Source organism: Ylistrum balloti, unplaced genomic scaffold, assembly GCF_031769215.1.
Source record: "Ylistrum balloti isolate Yb309-2 unplaced genomic scaffold, AGI_CSIRO_Ybal_v1 Utg371040, whole genome shotgun sequence".
Classification (NCBI taxonomy): domain Eukaryota; kingdom Metazoa; phylum Mollusca; class Bivalvia; order Pectinida; family Pectinidae; genus Ylistrum; species Ylistrum balloti.
In genome coordinates this window covers 248,821-269,818 of record NW_026782576.1, presented here as the reverse complement: position 1 = coordinate 269,818, position 20,998 = coordinate 248,821, and the positions used below count along the sequence as shown (strand labels likewise).

At 33.8% G+C, this 20,998-nt stretch overlaps 1 protein-coding gene across 1 annotated transcript; it reads right to left on the bottom strand.

The window, feature by feature from the left end:
- Positions 1-5,854: 5,854 nt before the first annotated feature.
- Positions 5,855-11,469, bottom strand: LOC132560258 (neural cell adhesion molecule 1-like). The gene is made up of 5 exons (XM_060224922.1): positions 11,223-11,469; positions 10,651-11,016; positions 7,875-8,132; positions 7,384-7,641; positions 5,855-6,303 (listed from the first exon to the last, which is right to left on the bottom strand). The coding sequence occupies exons 1-5, from the start codon at positions 11,467-11,469 to the stop codon at positions 5,855-5,857; spliced, it is 1,578 nt and encodes a 525-aa protein (XP_060080905.1).
- Positions 11,470-20,998: the final 9,529 nt, after the last annotated feature.

Genomic DNA, 20,998 nt, shown 5'->3' with positions numbered 1-20,998 from the left:
GCCTATTGCGACGGCCTTTCAGACAAAATTTACCAATTCTGGCCTTCTCATTGGCTGAAATATCGAAAAGAGTTAGAGCCCTCTAGCGGCAATTTTCTGCGTAAATAATGCCGCGATCTTTCAAATCGCTGTTTTAAAAGCATCCAAAATTAGTTTATATTTTTAATAACAACACGATTACTATATATTTCAAAAAAGAAGCACAGTGTGGTTGAACTATTGATACATTTTGAACAATATATTTTACGGTATTCTCGACATGACGTAAGCGTACAGAACACTGCACGTGCCAGTTGATAAGAAGCTAGTCTGGGGCTTGGTTTGAATTATCAACTAACAACACTTATAAACAAACAAAACTTACAAACAGAACATCAATTTTGTTTTAATCCTTGTCGCTGTGGCAGGATCGTCTTAATATATAACATCACTTTACCTCATTAGACGTCATCGATTTGGACTGTTCGTCCCACGCGCACTCCCGCCGATATGACACTTTTTTTCAAATTTTTGAAGATAAAAAGTTTGCGCTTCGGAGGCAAGGTACATTGGTGCTCATGATTTATGAATAATATATTTTTAATACTGTACTGATCATAATGTTTACTCTGTTATGACTAATATTTTTTGTCTTTTAGTTTTATTTGATGAAGGTTGATTGTGCTGATTTTTCAAGGTTTGTTAATGTGTATCAAAGTTCCTTGAAAAGAAAATATTCCCTCAAATAAAGCGCGTATAAAAAAAACCCCAAAATATTCATGTTTATAATTATCAATTAACTAGAACGAAATATTTCCATAACATATTTATTCATTTAGCATGTCATGGTGACATTATCTAATGCATTGGAGATCAGAAATAGTAGTAGCTATAGTGAAATATTGTAAATCTTGTATATATATGGAAGTCTGGTTTAATCTGAAAGAACTATGTCTTTATAGACATAATAACTGGAAGAAAAGTCTAACCATGATTTGTCTAAATCCTCATATTGATAGGATAGTAATTGCAACATCTTGGGTATTTCAAAGGTTTTAATTTAGTCAACTTCATCATAGAGCTATTTATCTTTTGGCTTGTTGGCGATAGATATATGGTTGTGTGTATTTTGTTATGTTTTTTTTACCTATCTCGCTTAAAACTAAGAAAAATAGCTTCTGGTTCTCTTATTTTAGTAATTTCTGCATTCCAAAGTGTAGGAGTATAGGGGAAAGTAATATAGCTTTGCGGTTATCTGTGAACATTTTTCAATACGTTTAGCCTTTCAGTACTTTCAGTACTTTGATTGTTATTTGTCTCATTGAGTATAGTCACGGGGAGTAATCACGTGACATGTAATAATGATCACGCTTTCACCAGAAGCGGCTCGCCTCGGAGGTAAGTTGACCTTAGTTTGATATGATAGCTTGTGAATTTGAAAATAAGACATAGCCCACGGAAGATGTACATATTCCTTTAGTTTTTCCCCCAAAGGAAAGCATTCAAACACGTGTAGTTTCTGCAAACACTTCGACAAAGTGTCGAGCGAGTTATAATTTTGTTTTGATCACACCTACACTTTTATCCTATCGCTGGCGAATTTGAACGAAATCACAAAATTAACGTGTTTCATATGCAATTTTCCATCGTCCACTTGATGTTGTTTGCAAAAGATTATTAATCCAACAGTGAATATGTCTGTAAAACCTGTAAATTGACGGATCTGGTCAAATTACGTAAAATGATCACGCTTACACTATGTCTGTTGGTTGATCACGCTTACACAAAAAAGTAAAGTTTCACTTTGTGCCTTTGTACTTTTGCCAAAAACCTCGAACGCAAAATTAAATGTGATCCCTTAAATGGGGGAATGACGGATTGACGGTTAAAATAATATTAATTTACCAGCATTAATGAAACTTGCGTGAATCAGTTGAAGTTGTTGGTCGGGGTTGTTGGAACAAACTTTACGTATAGACCACAAGTTACTGATGACAGTATTAGGAGTGACATAATATCAGATTAAACGGCATATGTTATCGATACAGAGATTCAGTATTCTACCCACTTACACTGCTCTCTCTCTCTCTCTCTCTCTCTCTCTCTCTCTCTCTCTCTCTCATTTACATTAAATTTCTTCTTTTTCAGTTGTAAATATGTCCGACGGATCACCCTTATGTTTGCAAATATTGTGGAGAGGTTTTAAGAGGTAGAAGTTCCTTGAGGCAGCATGAGTTACGCCATCGATCAGAGGGGCCATATAAATGTGAGGACTGCGAAATGCCTTTCTATAGCAAGAGTGTTTTTGTAACACACATGGAAAAATTACATGAACATAAACGAGAATTTGTGTGTGATGTTTGCAATAATGCTTATTATAGCAAACAAGATTTACAGCGCCATAAAATGCGCGAAGAGGGCAATTAAAATTTCAATGTAAAGACTGTAATGAGAAATTTGAAAGAAGTTCCGATTTAAAAGAACATTCTGGTATACATACAGGCGAAAAAAAGTTTAGATGTAAAAGCTGTGGAAAAATATTAGATTCAGAACAAACTACCACAGACACTTAAAATCCCACGAGACTGAAAAAAGAATACCATGTACAAAATGCAGTAAGGACTTCAAATCAAAGCAAACTCTTAAAGTTCATATGGGCAGTCATACCAAAAGAAGTTTTAAATGCGACATCTGTCAGAAAGTGTTTAGCTCAAAAGGATACATAAGGACATTGCTAAAATAACTTATTATTCCACAAAATGAAGAGATTACTATTAACATTTTAATTTTGTGTAAGCGTGATCAAGCAACAGACATAGTGTAAGCGTGATCATTTTACGTAATTTGACCAGATCCGTCAATTTACAGGTTTTACAGACATATTCACTGTTGGATTAATAATCTTTTGCAAACAACATCAAGTGGACGATGGAAAATTGCATATGAAACACGTTAATTTTGTGATTTCGTTCAAATTCGCCAGCGATAGGATAAAAGTGTAGGTGTGATCAAAACACAATTATAACTCGCTTGACACTTTGTCGAAGTGTTTGCAGAAACTACACGTGTTTGAATGCTGTCCTTTGGGGAAAAAAACTAAAGGAATATGTACATCTTCCATGGGCTATGTCTTATTTTCAAATTCACAAGCTATCATATCAAACTAAGGTCAACTTACCTCCGAGGCGAGCCGCTTCTGGTGAAAGCGTGATCATTGCAAGTCACGTGATTACTCCTCGTGATAGTATTTAATTAATTCCTTTTTAAATGATTTGTCATCTACAGATTTTGCTCTATCTTATTCTGGTTTTTCATCTTTCTCATATACTTCACTCTTACATTTCCGAAATTCCATATCCCCACTGCCTGATCTTTTGGTGTATTTAATACTGATAGTGAAACATTCTTTAAAATAATCAAATACAGTATTTTACAATAAACTCTTTTCAATCACTTAAAATATAAAACACTTACCTTGTGTGCTATCCTCTCAATAATTCCCAGCAGTAATTATTCCGTGAGTAGACTGAGACACTGAACCATTCTGAACTAATGTACATCTTTTTATTTTATATTCACAAAAATTGATAGTCATCTCATCACGCCAAATTACGAATATGTAAAGAAATCAATAAATTTGAATACGTTGTAATGTATCTATAACCACGGCCAATAAATAAATCATAGTTAATCTTCATCGAAATTGGCACGTCTTGACGAAAAAAGGTTTCCTCGGAAATTGATTCCTGTTTCTATATCAAAATTGACATTATAGGTTTTTTAATGTTCCATAACATCCATATCTTCAAAGAAATGTTTCAAGGAAAATTCATATGTAAGATGTTTTATCCACGCATATTTACTTTAGGTATTAAATCAATTCACCACAGAGCATGTTGATCATACTCATTATCTACAACTTCATTACAGCCTGATAACGATAGTCTTCATTGTCTGAACAACTATATATTCAAACATGTTTGACTCTCATTAAGTTTTTAACTTGGAAATGAATTCGTAGTTAATGTAACAGAGATTATATAGACAATTATCAAATCATAATTATAGGTAAATTGTAAATAAACAAACAAAAAAACAATACAATATTTATGAAATACGTTTCCCTTTCGTTCTATACAGGTTGAGTCGCTATTGTTAAAGTCAACCTATCAGGAATCAATATTGATTTATCCTAGGTATGGACTGGCATTCTGTAACAAATTCTCATTTGAGGCGAACTTCACGTCAATATAACAATAATAAAAAACAAACAAACGGTGTAATATGATATTTTTGTGACACAAGCCCATGGGAATTAAATTAAAAAAGTGAACGATAGCCCATCTCTAAAGCTGATATTTATATTTGTCGTGTGACTTTGAATCATGTTTAATTCACAACACGTTCAGATAATTTTGACTTTTATATCGACGCAGCGAATGATAATGAAAAAGCAAATCGTTAAATGCTGTATTGAATTCAGGATTACAAACTTATGTTTGCTTTAATTATAATGTATTTTTTTAGAACTGTTTATAGATTGGGTTTAACCCACTCAGAAATTGAATCCAATGCATCATAGTATTATCGTCGTACCCATTCTTTGACATGGCTTTTCATGTAAAGTCAACCAAACTTAAAACTCACATTTGCATCATTGGAAGGGATATCTACGGAAAGTTTTCGTAAACAAGTATTTTGAGTATTTGATTGTAATTGGAGACAGTAAGAAAAGCAACAACACAACACTAACATAATCCAAAAACTAATTCGACAAAAACCAGGGCAAAATATGAACAAAAAGAAATATTTACACGGGGATCCTTGAAAAAGTAACAGAAGAATCACAACAGCTGTTAGGGTTAGGTTAGCAATTTTGACCGACTTCCAAAAATAGTATGGAGGTATTGAATTTATAGAGAATATGATCCTTATCTTCTCCCTCTCTATCCAAAACAGGTCCTCTTTCTGAGACATGCCTAGTCAGAATTAGGTTACTGTTTTTATAAGCCGAAAGAGGCCGTCCTTAACTTGTCTCTGTATCTCACTACCTCCCTTCGCTCCATACTATTTCCTCCCTTCTCATTTTCCTATCTGTTTCTCGTCTGATGACAGGTCAAAACGTCGTGGGAGTAAATAAACAAATATTAGTTCGTCAGGCAGTAGTATAGATAAGACTGGTTGGCTGACGGTAGTATTATGCACGGTCTAAGAAATATAGTGGCTTGGTGAAGCTTTTTCATTTTTATGTCGCCACAGTCAGGTAGTTAATAGCGTTGTGAATATAAAGTTGTAGTTATATATGGTGAAGCGGTGTAAATGTGTGCGAGAGTAATTCATTAACATGTTACAACATTGAATCACACTTGAATTTACATGTATTTTGTTTAATGAAACATCTTCATCTACAACAAACTTACAAGACCCTAATGGGCCCAAGATCAATGAACATAAGTTTAATTTCATAAGTAAGATCGGCTCCTTTTTACATATTCATACACAATGGGCTACGGAAAGTCTCTTTTCAACTATTTGTAACTTTCTATAACATATATTATTCTTACGGACATTACAATCAATTGCAAACATAATATCAAACACATATATGCAGCCCGATGCTTTCTTCCGAATATTTATTTGTTCACAAAAGCATCAGGTAGCACCGCGATGGAAGTCTCCTGGAACAAACGAGTAATGAAGAAGAACACTGAAGTTCGCATTCAACACAAAAAGCATAAGTTGGTATTACATCGATTTAAACGTTAGTTGCTTTCAGATAATCCCCTTCTTGTGTGTCTTCTTATGACATCACTAATTGTAAAGTGCTGGTTTGAAAAAATGTTTGTGTCCCATATCATGATTTCAGCATGATTTTCTAAAGTTTTTTCAATGTTCTATATTTGGGATTCAAACCTTCATTCTCTTTGTCTCCTTTGCATTTCTTTAGTTTCCGTTTTTTCCTCTGTCTATTTGTTTTAGCTCGAATCTCTTTGCTTTCCGACGTTTTGTTCACGGTTTTTACTTCCTTTAATTCAAGTCTCCTACAATCATGAAGGTATTTAGCGAGTTTAATGATATCGCCTCCAACCAGAAACCCAAAAACGAGTATAATAATCATAATAGCTATGACCCCAAAGCCAATGGAGGAGGTATTGGAATTTTTCATGGATATTTTCTTTATGATGTAACTCGTAAGCGTCGTTGGTTCCACTGTTAGCTCCTTCTTTATTTGTTCCATGGCATTTCTAGCTTGCTCCATAGTAATATTTAGTATATTCTTCAAATAAGTACATCGTCGATTACAACGACAGTGCTGTTTAGTCTCTGTTGAAAAAACAACGATCATTATTATAGAGATCTATTTGACACACATGGTATATAATAAAATGTCTTTTCTTCGTGATAAATGTAGAATTCCTTGACAGCTTATCTTATCACTAATATAATACTGCGTTTTACAATATGTAAATATTGGCTGTATGGATAGAATTTTATTCGTCAATGTAAGGCTTAATAAATTTTTTGTGTAATTTTTTTTCTATCCAATAACGTCATGGTATTTAATGCTTTTTAATTTTTAATGTTTCATTCTTACAAATGTTACATACATTGTAAAGAAAAGATTTTACTCTTTATTCATTGAGAAATCAGCGTTGAATTTCACTCGCAAAGATGTGAAAATTTTGATGTGCAAAACCTAGTGTTTTGATACCATTTTATATTTTTTAACTTAATATTTAATAAAGATTACACATCAATGTGATGACAATGTTTGATTTTAACGCCGTAGTAAGCGATGACAATAACAACACAATGATATCTATCCATCACTTTCTTTAAATAAGCCTATTGTTATTTCCAATAACCGAAATCTATATTACCACAATTTACCGATATATCGATAAATACGTTGGAAATACTCACGGATAGCGTTTGGTATATAACACGTAGGATTTGCTGTAAAAACACAAGATTACCTTTAAAATAGAATGAAAGCCAGCTTGAACAACAATAACAAAGATTTCTTAAACAGTGTAAAGTTTTCGATGTTTGGACACATATTTTCAGTATGATATATTCGAAATAATACATTCATACCTGAGACGTAAAACCAAAGACGCTTAACATGAATAAAAAAAATCGCTTTTTTTAACTCTACTCTTTGGTGTCTTTTATTTCTACTCCGTTTTGGAGAGTTTTGTTATTTCTCTTTCGCGTGTTTTCCTATTTTCGTTCTTTTGCTTTAGTTGGGTTATATTTTTTCGTTACGCCGCTTTTCCCCGGCTTTATTTTTCGTGAACAACAATGCGTAAAAAGCGAACTGTAAGGTTTAAGTCGCCATAATCTTACCATAAGCTATCAATCTTGAAATTTGTACAGATATATTCCTATGGTTAGACTTACGTGTGATATACAAGGTGGTTGATGCGCTCCTTGTATGGTGATTTCCCTGTATGACATTCTCAGCAGTGCATGTGTAAATTCCCTCATCTTTGGGTCGGACATATTTCAGTAATAAACCGGATGAATTAGAAATATCCTGGTTGTTATAGTTTTGCCATGTAACAGTTGACATGGGATACGATACCACTTTGCAATCAATTACGATGTCTTGGAATTCAACTGCAGTCGTATTGTGTGAAACGACAACGACAGGTGCGACTGAAATGTGAAACACACACACATGCATCTAATCATGAAACTAAATGTCCAATAAATATATATGTATGTACAAATCCGTTTGCGACAATAAAGTCAAAACAATAATTCTAAACTGCTTGTAAATAATGGTATTAACTGCCTTTCGCTATACTCTATATGAAATCGGTCATCAATTTCATTATCTGGATGTTATAGAATATTTTTGTTGGAAGTAGAAATGGTTGCTAGCTTACAGTTAACGAACAACAGAGTACTGTTGCTAGTCGTAAACGTTAAGCCTTGTATCTCATTTTCCGCTCTGCACGTGTATTCTCCGATGTATGTGCGGCTCACATTTTTCAGTTCCAACATAGACGTATTTGATATCTTCTTAGTATCTGGGCTGTACCACGTGACCGATGATGGAGGGTAAGAGTTGACAATACACTGCAATATCAGGTCGTCCTGGTCGTTCACGGTTATATTGCTGGGAACTTCGACAACTGGAGGATCTAAGAAGTATATATGTTCTTGATAAAAGATAATATACTGCTGTTATTGCTACTTTCAAGAGGTTTTTATTTTCATCTTTTCGAGTGTGAAATATAAGAAAATATAATTCTTTGAAAATGAAAATGCTGGGGAAAAATATTAATGAAAATCATAATAAAACATAGGCTATTTCGTATTTACCGCCCGTAGTTCTTCTTTTTCCATGAAAGACATTTAAGTACTGGTTTGAACATGTATTTTTTTCTGTTATATCCACCATTAAAAAAAACCCAAGGTACATACAACATTGCTTACAATATCTCTTCCGTCTATATCACATACATTCTCTATCATGTTGTATTGTACATCGTATTTATGTTAGAAATCCTTGTGACTTTTTACCCATATGATATGACTGTTTGCCAAAACTCTGGTACCGTCTGGCCTTGTATGACAAAAACGGTCACATAATCTGTAACGTGTGACCCTGCTGATAAAAATGTCACATAGTTTTTACCGTATGGCCGAGAATTCCAAAACGCTAAATACAGATCAATACGGCGCGACCTTTTATGACAAGAACCGGTCATATAGCCTCTACCGTGTGGCCTTGTATGACAAAAACCGGTCGTATAGTCTCTACTGTGTGGCATTGTATGACAAAAACCGGTCATATAGTCTCTACCGTGTGGCCTTGTATGACAAAACCGGTCATATAGTCTCTACCGTGTGGCCTTGTATGACAAAAACCGGTCATGTAGTCTCTACCGTGTGGCCTTGTATGACAAGAACCGGTCATATAGTCTCTACCGTGTGGCCTTGTATGACAAAACCGGTCATATAGTCTCTACCGTGTGGCCGTATATGACAAAACACGGTCATATAGCCTCTACCGTGTGGCCTGGTATGACATAAACCGGTCGTATAGTCTCTACCGTGTGGCCTTGTATGACAAAAACCGGTCATATAGTCTCTACCGTGTGGCCTTGTATGACAAAACCGGTCATATAGTCTCTACCGTGTGGCCGTATATGACAAAACACGGTCATATAGCCTCTACCGTGTGGCCTGGTATGACATAAACCGGTCGTATAGTCTCTACCGTGTGGCCTTGTATGACAAAAACGTCGCAAAGTACCTCTATGACTATCATATAGTACATATATCTAACGTGTTTCCCTGTGTATCAAAAACAATAATGTGATATCTATCGTGTGATGCTTTATATGTAATGTGATTGTAATACTTACAGATAAAATACTTACAAGTGACAAATAAAATGGTAGATGCGCTCTCTGTATGGGAACTTCCTCGAAAGATATTTACAGCAAGACATGTGTACCTCCCTGCATCGGTAGGCTGAACATTATTCAATTCCAAGCTGGACGTATTGGAAACGATATCGCCGTTTTGGTTTTGCCATTGGAAAGTTGAAGGGGGAAATGATAGCACCTCACATTCAATAACAACGTCCTGCAGTTTGTTAACAGTCGTATTTCGTGGAATTTGTATAATAGGTGCATCTGGAATGGATACAAATACTGTAAGTTCATATATAACCATCAGATTACAGTAAGGACGTCGTGTTTAGGTCAATCACACTTGCAAAGTAAAATATTGAGGCCTGGATGTTCCAATATTTATATTTCAATACTCCACTGACATTTTATAATCTAGGAAAGGAAAGTTCACGAATTCGGATTTTGTCACGGCTTCCCTCCCCTTACATGTACTAATATGAAATCAGGAGTACGTGAATAAGTATCGATCAACATAAGATGGATTCCTGCCTTAAACGTGTGTTCTTCAGCAATCGTTATATAAAATATTAATACTTAATAGGGAATTCACGATAAAGAATTGCTTAAAGTTTCTTAAACTTTGTTAGGCATAAGTACAGAACGATAAGGTCTAGAAAAATAGCTCTTTATTTAGTAGTATTTTTCATTTTAAGCTCTTTATCATTTAACGTGGTGATGCTGATAATCTGATACATTCATCACTGTTGGAAAACGATGCTGATGTTTTGTGTTATTCCCTTTGATAATTTAATCATGTACATTAAATTTGTGGAATAGACTTTACGAAGAAAAAAAATCACTCGAAACGTCATGAAAATATTCTTAACGTTCCACGTGACACGTGCTATTTATATAGTCCATCTCGAGGTACCAAGCTGGATCATAATATTGAGATGTAGAACAGAATATACGGAAACAGCTGTTTTGATCCTTTATGTAATGATTGATACTTCTGTTTTATTACAGCTTTGGTGAAATGGTTATTTATGAGTTGGTTGATTTTTATTCGTACGTTGAACCTCACAGATATTGCAAATTTCCTAATGTTTGCTATCTTCATTCCTTAAACTGAACAGATATTTATACTAGTAAGCACATGTAATTGTAACCAAACCACATCATGTGAAAAAACACAAGAAAAATTCTGGTGGATGTAACATTTTGCAACTAATAAAATATATATTTGTTATGAAAATCGAAAGACAAGATCAAGAGATTCTATATATCAAGAACTAACCTGGATTTTTGTAGGAAACATTGTCATAGACACCTAGAGAGTTCTCTGGTTCATGTGACATTGAGATGACCATGTATGCATATTCTACAAAAAAGTATTCCAACTTACAGTTCACGAACAGATACGTAGTGCTTCTATCCGAACGAGTTGATCCTTTTACCACATTCTGTCCTTTACATGTGTAATTTCCAATGTAAGAACGGTTAACATTTTTCAATTCCAACATAGACGTATTTGATAACACCTCATTATCTGGACTGTACCACGTGATCGTTGATTCAGGATGAGAGTCGACTATGCAATGGAGTATGACGTCTTCTTGGTCATCAGCAGTGGTGTTATCTGGTACTTTAGCGATTGGCGGGTCTATCATATTAAATAAAAAGCTTCATGTATATGGGAAATGACTTTCAATACTAAAAGCATATGTTGGTTTGATTTTTTTTTAAAATTCTTACTTTTTATGGATATACTCCGTTTAAAAGTACTTTAACATGATATAGAAAGAAACCCCGCTGGAGACATTATTTACATGGAAACAGAAAGACAGTACACGCCAGTGATGTACTTACATTCTACGTGCAGCTTTGTGACTTTTGACATCGTTTGTATTTCGGCGTCTATCCTATTTTTTGATTGGCAGAAATATAATCCCATGTCTCCGCGGGATGTGTTTTTCAGATACAAGATGGACGAGTTGGAAAGAATTGTATCATCTCCTCTTCGCCATATGACTTCTGTTATCTCCGTATATGACACGACGGTACAGTTGATTTCAATGTCCTCGAATTCAGCTACGAACACTTGGCGGGGGACCATAATGTCTTGAGAAAAAATCATACATATATACGATTTAAATCCTTGATTATTTGCCATATATAGTGTCGGGTCATCCCTATTTACATCTAGGTTATCACAATATCATTCTTTAAGTGAAGATTATATCTAGATATAAAGTTAGCTAGTGAATTACTTACGATTAACATAAACTGCCGTTGTCCTGCTGGTTGTGAATGTTGAACTATTAAAATTGTTCACAGCAACACAACTGTAATTTTTCATTTGTAAAGGCCCCACACTTTGAAGGTTTAGAATTTTTGAGTTAGATCTTTCAACACCAACAGGGCCATACCAGCCTACAACTGCGGTAGGGTTGGATCTGACAACACATTCGACAGTAACATTGCTTCCTTCATTGACCGTTTTGTTGACAGGAACTTTGATAACAGGAGCATCTGTAACAAAGAGAGAGAAGACGACGTGATTGGGCCTCCGTAACTCGTGATAAAGTTTCCACTGCGCAGAATTACCGGACAACAGTGGTACTACGAGTAGGTAAGTACATCCTAGACATGGAAATAATTAATCAAAAGCTAAGATCCATGATGTAATGATATCTCACTATTTTGTTTGATATACAGTTTTTCACATGTTTAACGGAATATATACCATAAACAAACGGTGTCAACTGGAGAGACTTAACACGCAACACAAAACAATGAAAATCCCGTGTTCTTTTCTTTACATGTAAAAAAATAAGAAGTTTAACGGAAAGTTTTGAAAACGTTTATTGCAAATCAGTGGCACGGTTCAGAATATATACAAAAAAAACTGATGTTATTTCAAAAATGATCAGATATAGGAAAATTTCAAAATTCATTGATTTATTTGTGCGCCTCCAAATCTATATTTTGACCTTTCTTTCGATCACTTTTTCGCATTTTCTTCCGTCGTGTTCTGGGCCTCAAAATTTCGTTAGGCCCTAAGGGCCATTGACAAATTCTAGGACAGCTGCATGATGTATTTTACTTCATTGTTTGGCACAACTGGTCTTAACTCTAAAGTTGTATGAAAAATGCTTTAACTTGAATGTCTCCATTCAGTCCTCAATGGTAAAAAAGGAGTAACTGATATTTCATAACAAATATCGATGATTTATTGAGCTAAAACCAGTAAATCACTTTGACTGAATAAAATACTAAGGATTCAGAGATGTACTTACACTGTACGTTTAGTGTGATGCTTTCATTTTGGGTTTGGAAGTTGAGCTGTTCAACCTCACACCAGTAGACGGCGCCATTGTCTTCATGTGAAATATTCACTTCGAGTTTTGAGTAATACACCAACGTTTGATAATAATTTGTCATGTTTTCTTTTCTTGTCAGGTATGTTGGATCTGTCACTATTCTGGCTCCATCTCTCGGAATTATCCTTAAAGTAGGTTCTGGAATACCACCCATCACCTTACACCCAATGCTTATAATTGTGTTCTCCGAATGAGCAAATCTTGTATCAAGAACCGATACAGCCGGTGTTGAAGCCTGAAGACCTGAAACACTTCAAATGTCTTATCTCGGGAAAATTAAAATCACATTAAAATAATTATATTACATACACTTAATTTGATTGTTATCAACTTTCCATAATAATTTTTGTCTGATCATACCATGCAGTTGCGTGTAGACTTATCCCTACACCCAAATATATTATATAATAATATCTTATGTTAGCCTCCTGTATCACAAACAATACCTGTATTACCAAACTGAACATCCAATAGCCATGGCCAATCCAAAGAGCTTATCAGTGCCACTCCATTGTTACATGTAGATAATTAAGCCCTTCCACTGGACTGTTACGCTCTTACAATTAAGTCAACCATAAAACTTACAGGCAAAGACTGTGGGAGTGTGAAGTGTTAACTACTCCCAAATACCGACCATTTAGTATACTAGATAAACAAAACAATATAATGATAGGAAGTAATATTCGCCTGTAATTATGTTAATTATAATACAAAAAAAGTTCAAATTGACACTAAAATGAATTTTACACGACAAATGTTTCTAAAAATTTCTCAACTTCTAAAAAATATTTTAATGATGTCTTTGTTTAAAACTTATTAAGTAGACTTTTTATGTCTTTGCTCGATTGTGAAAAAGATTTCATCCAGCATTGACCCAAATTCAGTATTTTGTTATTTAATTTATAAACATGACTGTATAATAGTTATTGAGATAGGCTTGCTATACGTGTAGACCCTTCTATAGTTTCTGATCAAAAGATAGTCATTCTTCCATTATAGTCACGTGGGCTTTCACTTCACTTTCAACACCTGATCAGTTTCCTTCCTCCATTAATGGTTTTGGGCTTATTATCACCTAAACCTACCTGGACCTATCTCCCTTGAAGTTTAACTTTGGTTATAATCAATGCATAATTGATATTAATACTTGAAACTTGAAATTACCAGTGACGTATATGAAATAGATATGTATTTTTTACCTGTAAATCTGCGCTTTTTTCATGCCTATATGTGCTCTGACCTACCTAAACAATTTAATAGATAAATAACTGTTTTTGGTTCTCTAAATATGTATATTTTAGTTATTGTACAAAAGTTTTATGTATGCTTTATGTGATCAATATCGTTATTGAGAAATCAGAGTCAGGCTTTATAAATTAGGAATCTGTATGTCTGTATGTTATTGCTGTATAATTACCATCTAATCAAATTGGATACACTGTTGTTATAGGATATATCTCTTTAACGTTATGATATTAAACTTCTACATACATCATACTTTTATAGACACATAACATTCGTAATATGTCAAAATAAAATATTCTATTGTTAAATACGAATTGTCGACCATAAATACAAAAGGGTATATATATATATAATATATTTAAAAGATTTTGCTTATTGATTTCATTTAAGTTTAATCTAAATCATTTAAATTTCTAATCACATGCTTATTTTGATGTTTAAGAAATGATTTTATCATATGTATTTATTATTAACAGAAGATAATCAACAAGTAGAATTTTGTTTCAAATTCGCTTTCCTTTTTCAACCAATTAATTTTCTGAGCAATGCTTATTCAGTATAAATCTGTCATCAAAACTGGCTTTGATTAATTAAATATCTTACGTTCATTTATTTCAATTAATAAGAACAATTTCAATTTTTAAAAACTAATTTAGTGATTTAAATTCAAAATTTACAAGGCTTTAAGAATGAGAAAGACATAACTCCATGATACCATACAGATACACCACAGGCACAAATCACAGGTAGTCATTGACACTGTCCGTGACCGATTATTAAGGATATAGCTGTATTAGCTCTACTGTACTAGTATTTGACCTTTATTCAAAATATTGCGAACTTCCAGTTGAAATCTTGTGTAGTATTAGTGCACTAGGTGAAAAAATTAGACTATATTCAACTTGAATGTTTCAATATCTTAGTTATTTGAGTAAGAACATATCAGTTGCGTTCAAAAACAAATTACAGCTCAGTATCATATTCTGGAGTGTCATCTTGTTTCTGGATTTTGATACGTTTTACATAACATTTAGAGGGTAATATGTTTGTTTTTATGTATGTTCCGGATATTAAATAAAGAATTTTGTCCTCTTGATACTCGACTTTGTCTTCTATTAAAAACCAAGATGTATCCGACAATTATTTGAGTCTTAAAATAATGAAAATATCGAATTTACAGGAGAAATTCAACAGAAACTGACATCTGAAATTAATGATTCGAAATTGTCCCTCATTCTCTATTAGCCAATCACATCGCTCCTTTCAACTATTGATGGAGTACATGAGAAGACTGTAACTATTTCTCTGTGTTGAATATCTGTTAGTTCATTGTTCATATGGATTTCTTTTGTTCATAGATGAAATTCTATCCATGACAAATATCACTATTCACTAACGTATATTGATATAATAGTTGACATTGTTGAGTGATTTTGGAGAGCACAGTCAATGGCAGGACCATTGGATATACCAGTCTGTATAGAATTTTCTGGTAAATATAGAAGGCAATACCATGTGACACCTTACTTCATCTTAGGACATAAAAGTAAGCTGATATATATTCTTTCATATTTCTGATACTACTGACACATTATTAGACTTAATGAAAAGGCAGTGAACAAGAACATGCCACTAAGATCATCATGATCGTTCCCTTCTCAGGAAGATTCGATGTCTGAATATGCCATGTCGTTATCATAAATTTCTCAACTCCAAATGCCAACCATATTCCTGTAGAAAGATGGTCGCCACGTTTTGCTAGCGTCTGAATGACGATTCGTGTGTATAGACGTGATAAGATCATGAAAAAATATGCGTTACGACACCAACATTTTAGAAAAGGACATTGACGTTACCTTCGCATGCCGTGGTTAATATCTGACTGCAACTGCTTTCGAAGTTGCAATCAGCATATTTAGAAATGTAATAAACCACAGCGAATGACCCATTTACTACCTCAGTGTCCCAGTCTGTGTGATATGTATTCCTGTAACAAATAATGACTTACCTTATATAAGTAAATGCACGATTTATGATAGAAAATCTTTCGTGAACACCAACAACAAGAAAATATATATTTGAAAACAATAAAATGTAGGCGAATTACACTTGTAAGTATTATAAAAGAAAAAGGAAAGCAAGAAATTTGGCCACTTGTCCTCAATAAATTTTGAACTATATTCGAAGCACTTTAAGATTGAATACATTAAATTGTAGGGGGTGTATAAAAATAATATTTTCTTCCTTTGATCACTCATATCAACTTCGAAAGCACAATTGATTTTGGTAAACTAGGCAGCAAAAAAGTATCCATACCTATTGATACAGTTAAAGCCTGCATGCCACGTTTTTGTTCGTTTGAGTAACGGCATGAATTGTAACAAACACATGTACCTTATGTTCTTTTGAATTCATTTAAACAATATCATTACGAAAAAATAGATACTATTTCCATTAAACGAATTCAAAAGAATGTCAAGTACGTGTAGCCTTCTTTTGAATTGGTTTTATCGGGATATTGATTAGTTTTTTTTTCCGATATTCTTATTTCGAATAAACCATATTATATTTCAATGAAACTAAATAATATTGTGAAAAAATGTTATAAAAATAAATAAAATTTAATATACAATGTACAGCTATTTACATTCACCCTGTGTCTTACATTTAGCAATTTCACACATACTAATCATATTACAAATGATGCCTGGTAATGCTGTTATCATATTAGAGCAGGCAGACTGCAATTAACAAATTTAATCAAGAGACGTAGCAATGCATACATAATCTTGATATCAACGAATTTTATCGATTCCATTTTATTCTGAAACGATGCCTCATATATCAAATATAAATCCTAAGAAGGCAATAACCCTTAAAGTCTGAAAAAATCCGTTCGGAAGTTACACTTTTCATTATAACAAGTATCGTGCCACAGACTAATCAACACTTATTTCATTCCAATGACAAAATATACATATTCGAAAGGTTTGCATTCATTTCACGACATGGAACAACACAAGATTTTCAAACTCACGTTGCATATCTCACAAGGTTTTCAAAGTGTTTTTCACAAACGTATTTCCTTTCACCGCTTGCCAAGTATTGGAATTCGCAAGCTGTATACCAGAGGTTTCCACATTTAACTTCTACAATTCCGTCTAGGACTGAAGTGCTCCCTCGTATACGGGCATCTGATTCAATTGCAAAGAATAACACAATGATAAGATTATATTCATATACCCTTCATTTAAACAATGAAATACTAAAGAGTTGTTTTTATTTCGATCACGGTTTATACAATTGCAGTTTATAGTAATTACAGTCGAAATAATTAAAAGTTGCCTTCAACAAAATGCTATGACACCCGTTCGGGTTTCATGGAAGAATTGCCAGGCAGGACCAGGGTATAATAGCAATTCTAATTAGAACACATTTAATTAATTCATATCTTGAAACGTATTGATTATGATTCTACTTATATCGAGCAACAAACCCCATCTTACACGATTCAGGACAGAGAATAGCCGAAACGCAGAATGACTAACAAAAATATAGTGACGTCACAATACCGCGGCACGGGTTGTATTTACAGCGTAATTCTTATATCAATGGTCTAACACTATCTTAATTGGAACATGTCGTATGATTGTAAATAATAAATCGCTTCAAGAGGAAACTAAAACACACAGACATTAATAACCAAACTTAAAATAAAAATCGGGGTGTTTTGTAATGTAAATGTATTGATAATTTGAGCACGGTTTATGGCGGAATGAATGCTACGTTGTGTCAGATGTCGCACATGGAATATTCAGTTTTGTCCCTGGATGAAGAGAGCGGTATATCGGAACCGATGAAACTGGATAATAAAATCCCTGCATCGCCAACCTATGTTGCTTACGTGCCACAGTTGATTAATTTTCCAAAAGTTTTCTCACAACATAAAGAGATGTAGATTGATCAAGATTACGAAGGGAATTATGCGGTCGGCATAGCCTATTTCTTGTGCGATATTAAGTTAGACGTGTTTGATGCTCGTCAGCATGCCTGCGAGTTCTGTTCTTGTTTATCTTCTTCTCATTTGGGAACATGACGTTACTAACTGGGATAGACCAAAAGTTACATGACAGATGAAGAAGAAAAAGCTTAACTTTCCGAAACACCCGGCCTTATTTTGTTCAGGAGTATACGTGTAAATCTTTCATTTGTTCAAATTTTCATTAGTTTCTTCTAATTTAGTTTGAATTAATATTTTGTTAACATGCCGGTTTCAAATAGGAACAGTTGTAAACAATCCGATTTGGCAATTAAAGAAGCTGTACCCTTGTGTAACTCCAAGATTTACAAACATGAAATTCACTCTGTCACATTGAATGTAAAATTGGTTTTCAACGTTTGATTGTACTTAGAAGACATTCTAGGCCTAAATTACAAAATAATGAGGTTCTTGGTGCATCTATTGTCCTGGTATTAGTTAGGAAAGACAAGGGATTGGTTCCACAACATGTATCCATCGATATGAGAGTGCTTAAATGACCATAATTTATGATAGGAGGTTAAGCAAGTTACGACTAAAGCAAACCATTGATTCCGGTGGAAGATATTCTAAATGTATTATTCGAAAATTATATCGTTTCTATGACTATATTTCTCAGCAACCCTCCTTAATGGCAGAATGATACCTCCAATAATGGCAAATTCATTTATCTAACATTTGATGAAAAACGCTAGAGATCCTGAAAATAAATACGATGTTGTTAAATCTATTTTGGGATATTCGTCTTATTGTAAGCACATAATGTATGTTTGATATATAGCCAAATTGACTGTATTTCTTTATTTTTTTAATTTACCCGTCATTTTTATTTTATTCAAACCTTGTGTCTATATGAAAAAATTAAATGCTGGTTTAACAACCTAAGGCAAAATGCGTAGTGTAACTTATATTTCAAACAATCAACGGCCATGTCTACACAATGCTGATTTTCATGTATCGCTTCGTATCAGTCCTACTGAACCCAGGTATGTGTATCATAATGACTAGCACCATCGTAGATACTAGAAACTAAATCAATTGATAAATAAAAAAATATTTACCTTTGACCTCAACCGTATTCACGCAATGCTTGACGAATATAATGAAGAACGTTATCCGAAACGACATGACTTTAGACATCTGAAACACAAATATAGTCAGTAACGAGCAATGCTTAGGAAATTTTGAGACGTGTTTTGTCAATGAACTAGAACTAATTTCTATAATGTTTATCCTTAACTTCAGGTTTAACAAATCCAAAATCATAGCAATTGATCAATCATTTAACAAAAAGAAGGATACATGTAATTGACGGAAAAACGATAATACAGTTCTTACTTAAACAATTAAAGAATATATTGGAAAAGTATTCAAAATAAAATTCAAACCGATATTTACCGATACTTTGGCCATGTTGTAACTTTCTTTCAGAAAAGAAGTTATCTATCGAATGGAATGCAGAGAACTGTGAACCACCAATCAGTTCAAGCAGCGCAGTCACTGAACAGAAAAAGATTAATTATCACACCAGCAATTATTACTTAATTTTAAATATCGTATTCATTATCTTAGTAATAAAACAATTGCTCCAGAAAATATCAGTGATTATTGATACATTGAAAATTAATGTGATATCAGTTGATTTTTTTCTTTTTCTTTTTCTTTCCTTTTGAAATAAGCATATTCAGTGTATATACTTTTTTTATTCTAATTTACAAATTAAATCTTCAAATACAAAATTGAAATAAAAAGAAACAATTTATCGTTCTATGCGTGTTGGTGTATGGGTGTTACATCATGTATATTGTAGGAGAGTATTATAATTGTAAAAGTCAGGTTTTAAATGAATGCAATCCGCAAAAAATGAGTGGCTTTTTACAATCATTCAGAATCATATATTCTCGTCTCTTATTAATTTCATCATGACGTTTCATGATAAAGTGATAGTGACTGATACACAGATGTTTGGTGGGAAAAATTTCCAACATAGAAATTATGTAGATCTTTGATCGACATAAGCTAAAACCCATTTCCACTAATTTTATTACTACTCTTTTTAGTCTCCTTACCTGACTGTCTGGAGTGACGTGCGCCTGTGTATCTGTGTTAATATCTGTCCGCTCGTATGTCTGTGTATGTCTCTGTCTCTCAAACTCCATCTCTCTTTTCTTATCTATTCTGTCTGTGCGTGTGTCGCTCTCTTTATACGTTTTTGTATCATTCTGTCTGTGTCTCACTCTTTTTATTTGTCTGTCTGTCCGGACGCCTGTCAGTCTGTGATGATACTTGCCTTGATACAAGTTTCTGTCTATATGTATTTTTTTCTATTTATTCCACCCATTCGTTAGCGTGTTTTCGTGCCTATATGTGTGTCCGTAATGTCTGTCTCTCAGTCCGTCTTTCTTCGGCTTTGTGGGTCTGAGTTTTTCTTGTTGTGACTGTCACTCTTTTTACGTCCGTGCCTCTGTCTGTTTTTCTGTCTGACTGTCTTTCACTGCCTTTGTTGGCCACATGTAATGCTTCTTTGATTCTAAACAGTTGTCACTTGCAATACATTTTAGATATTGATTTTATTCGATAAATTGCTGATTATATTAATTTATTTTGGTGGATGATTCCGCACGTTTAACCACAAATTGTCCCCATCTTTCCCAGACACAACATACACCTGAGGTTGAAGATGACATGAGTACTTCAAGTTTTAGCGAGTAACTGTATATACTGATGTTTTAAAGTGACCCGAATCGGTGCAATATGCGGGAAATCAGCAGATGTTAGCCATGTATACATTCGTTCCTCCCATCTCTTCTTTCATATTGTATCTATGCGGAAGTAAATTACTTTAACCGGCGGTCTGTTACCTCCCTCTACTTGTAAGTTAGAGGAACAGTATTCAAAATGCAAATAAATAGTCACAGAAGTAAAAATTTGATAATAATAATATGAATAACAATAATTGTATCATTTACAGCAACTCG

Coding starts and splice junctions, on each gene's coding strand:
- LOC132560258 (XM_060224922.1), bottom strand. CDS start 11,469: ATGGTCCCCCGCCAAGTGTTCGTAGCTGAATTCGAGGACATTGAAATC. Junction 8,133..10,650: donor TGTTTCCTACAAAAATCCAG/GTTAGTTCTTGA, acceptor TATACTTCTTAG/ATCCTCCAGTTGTCGAAGTT. Junction 6,304..7,383: donor AACCACCTTGTATATCACAC/GTAAGTCTAACC, acceptor TTTTTTCAACAG/AGACTAAACAGCACTGTCGT.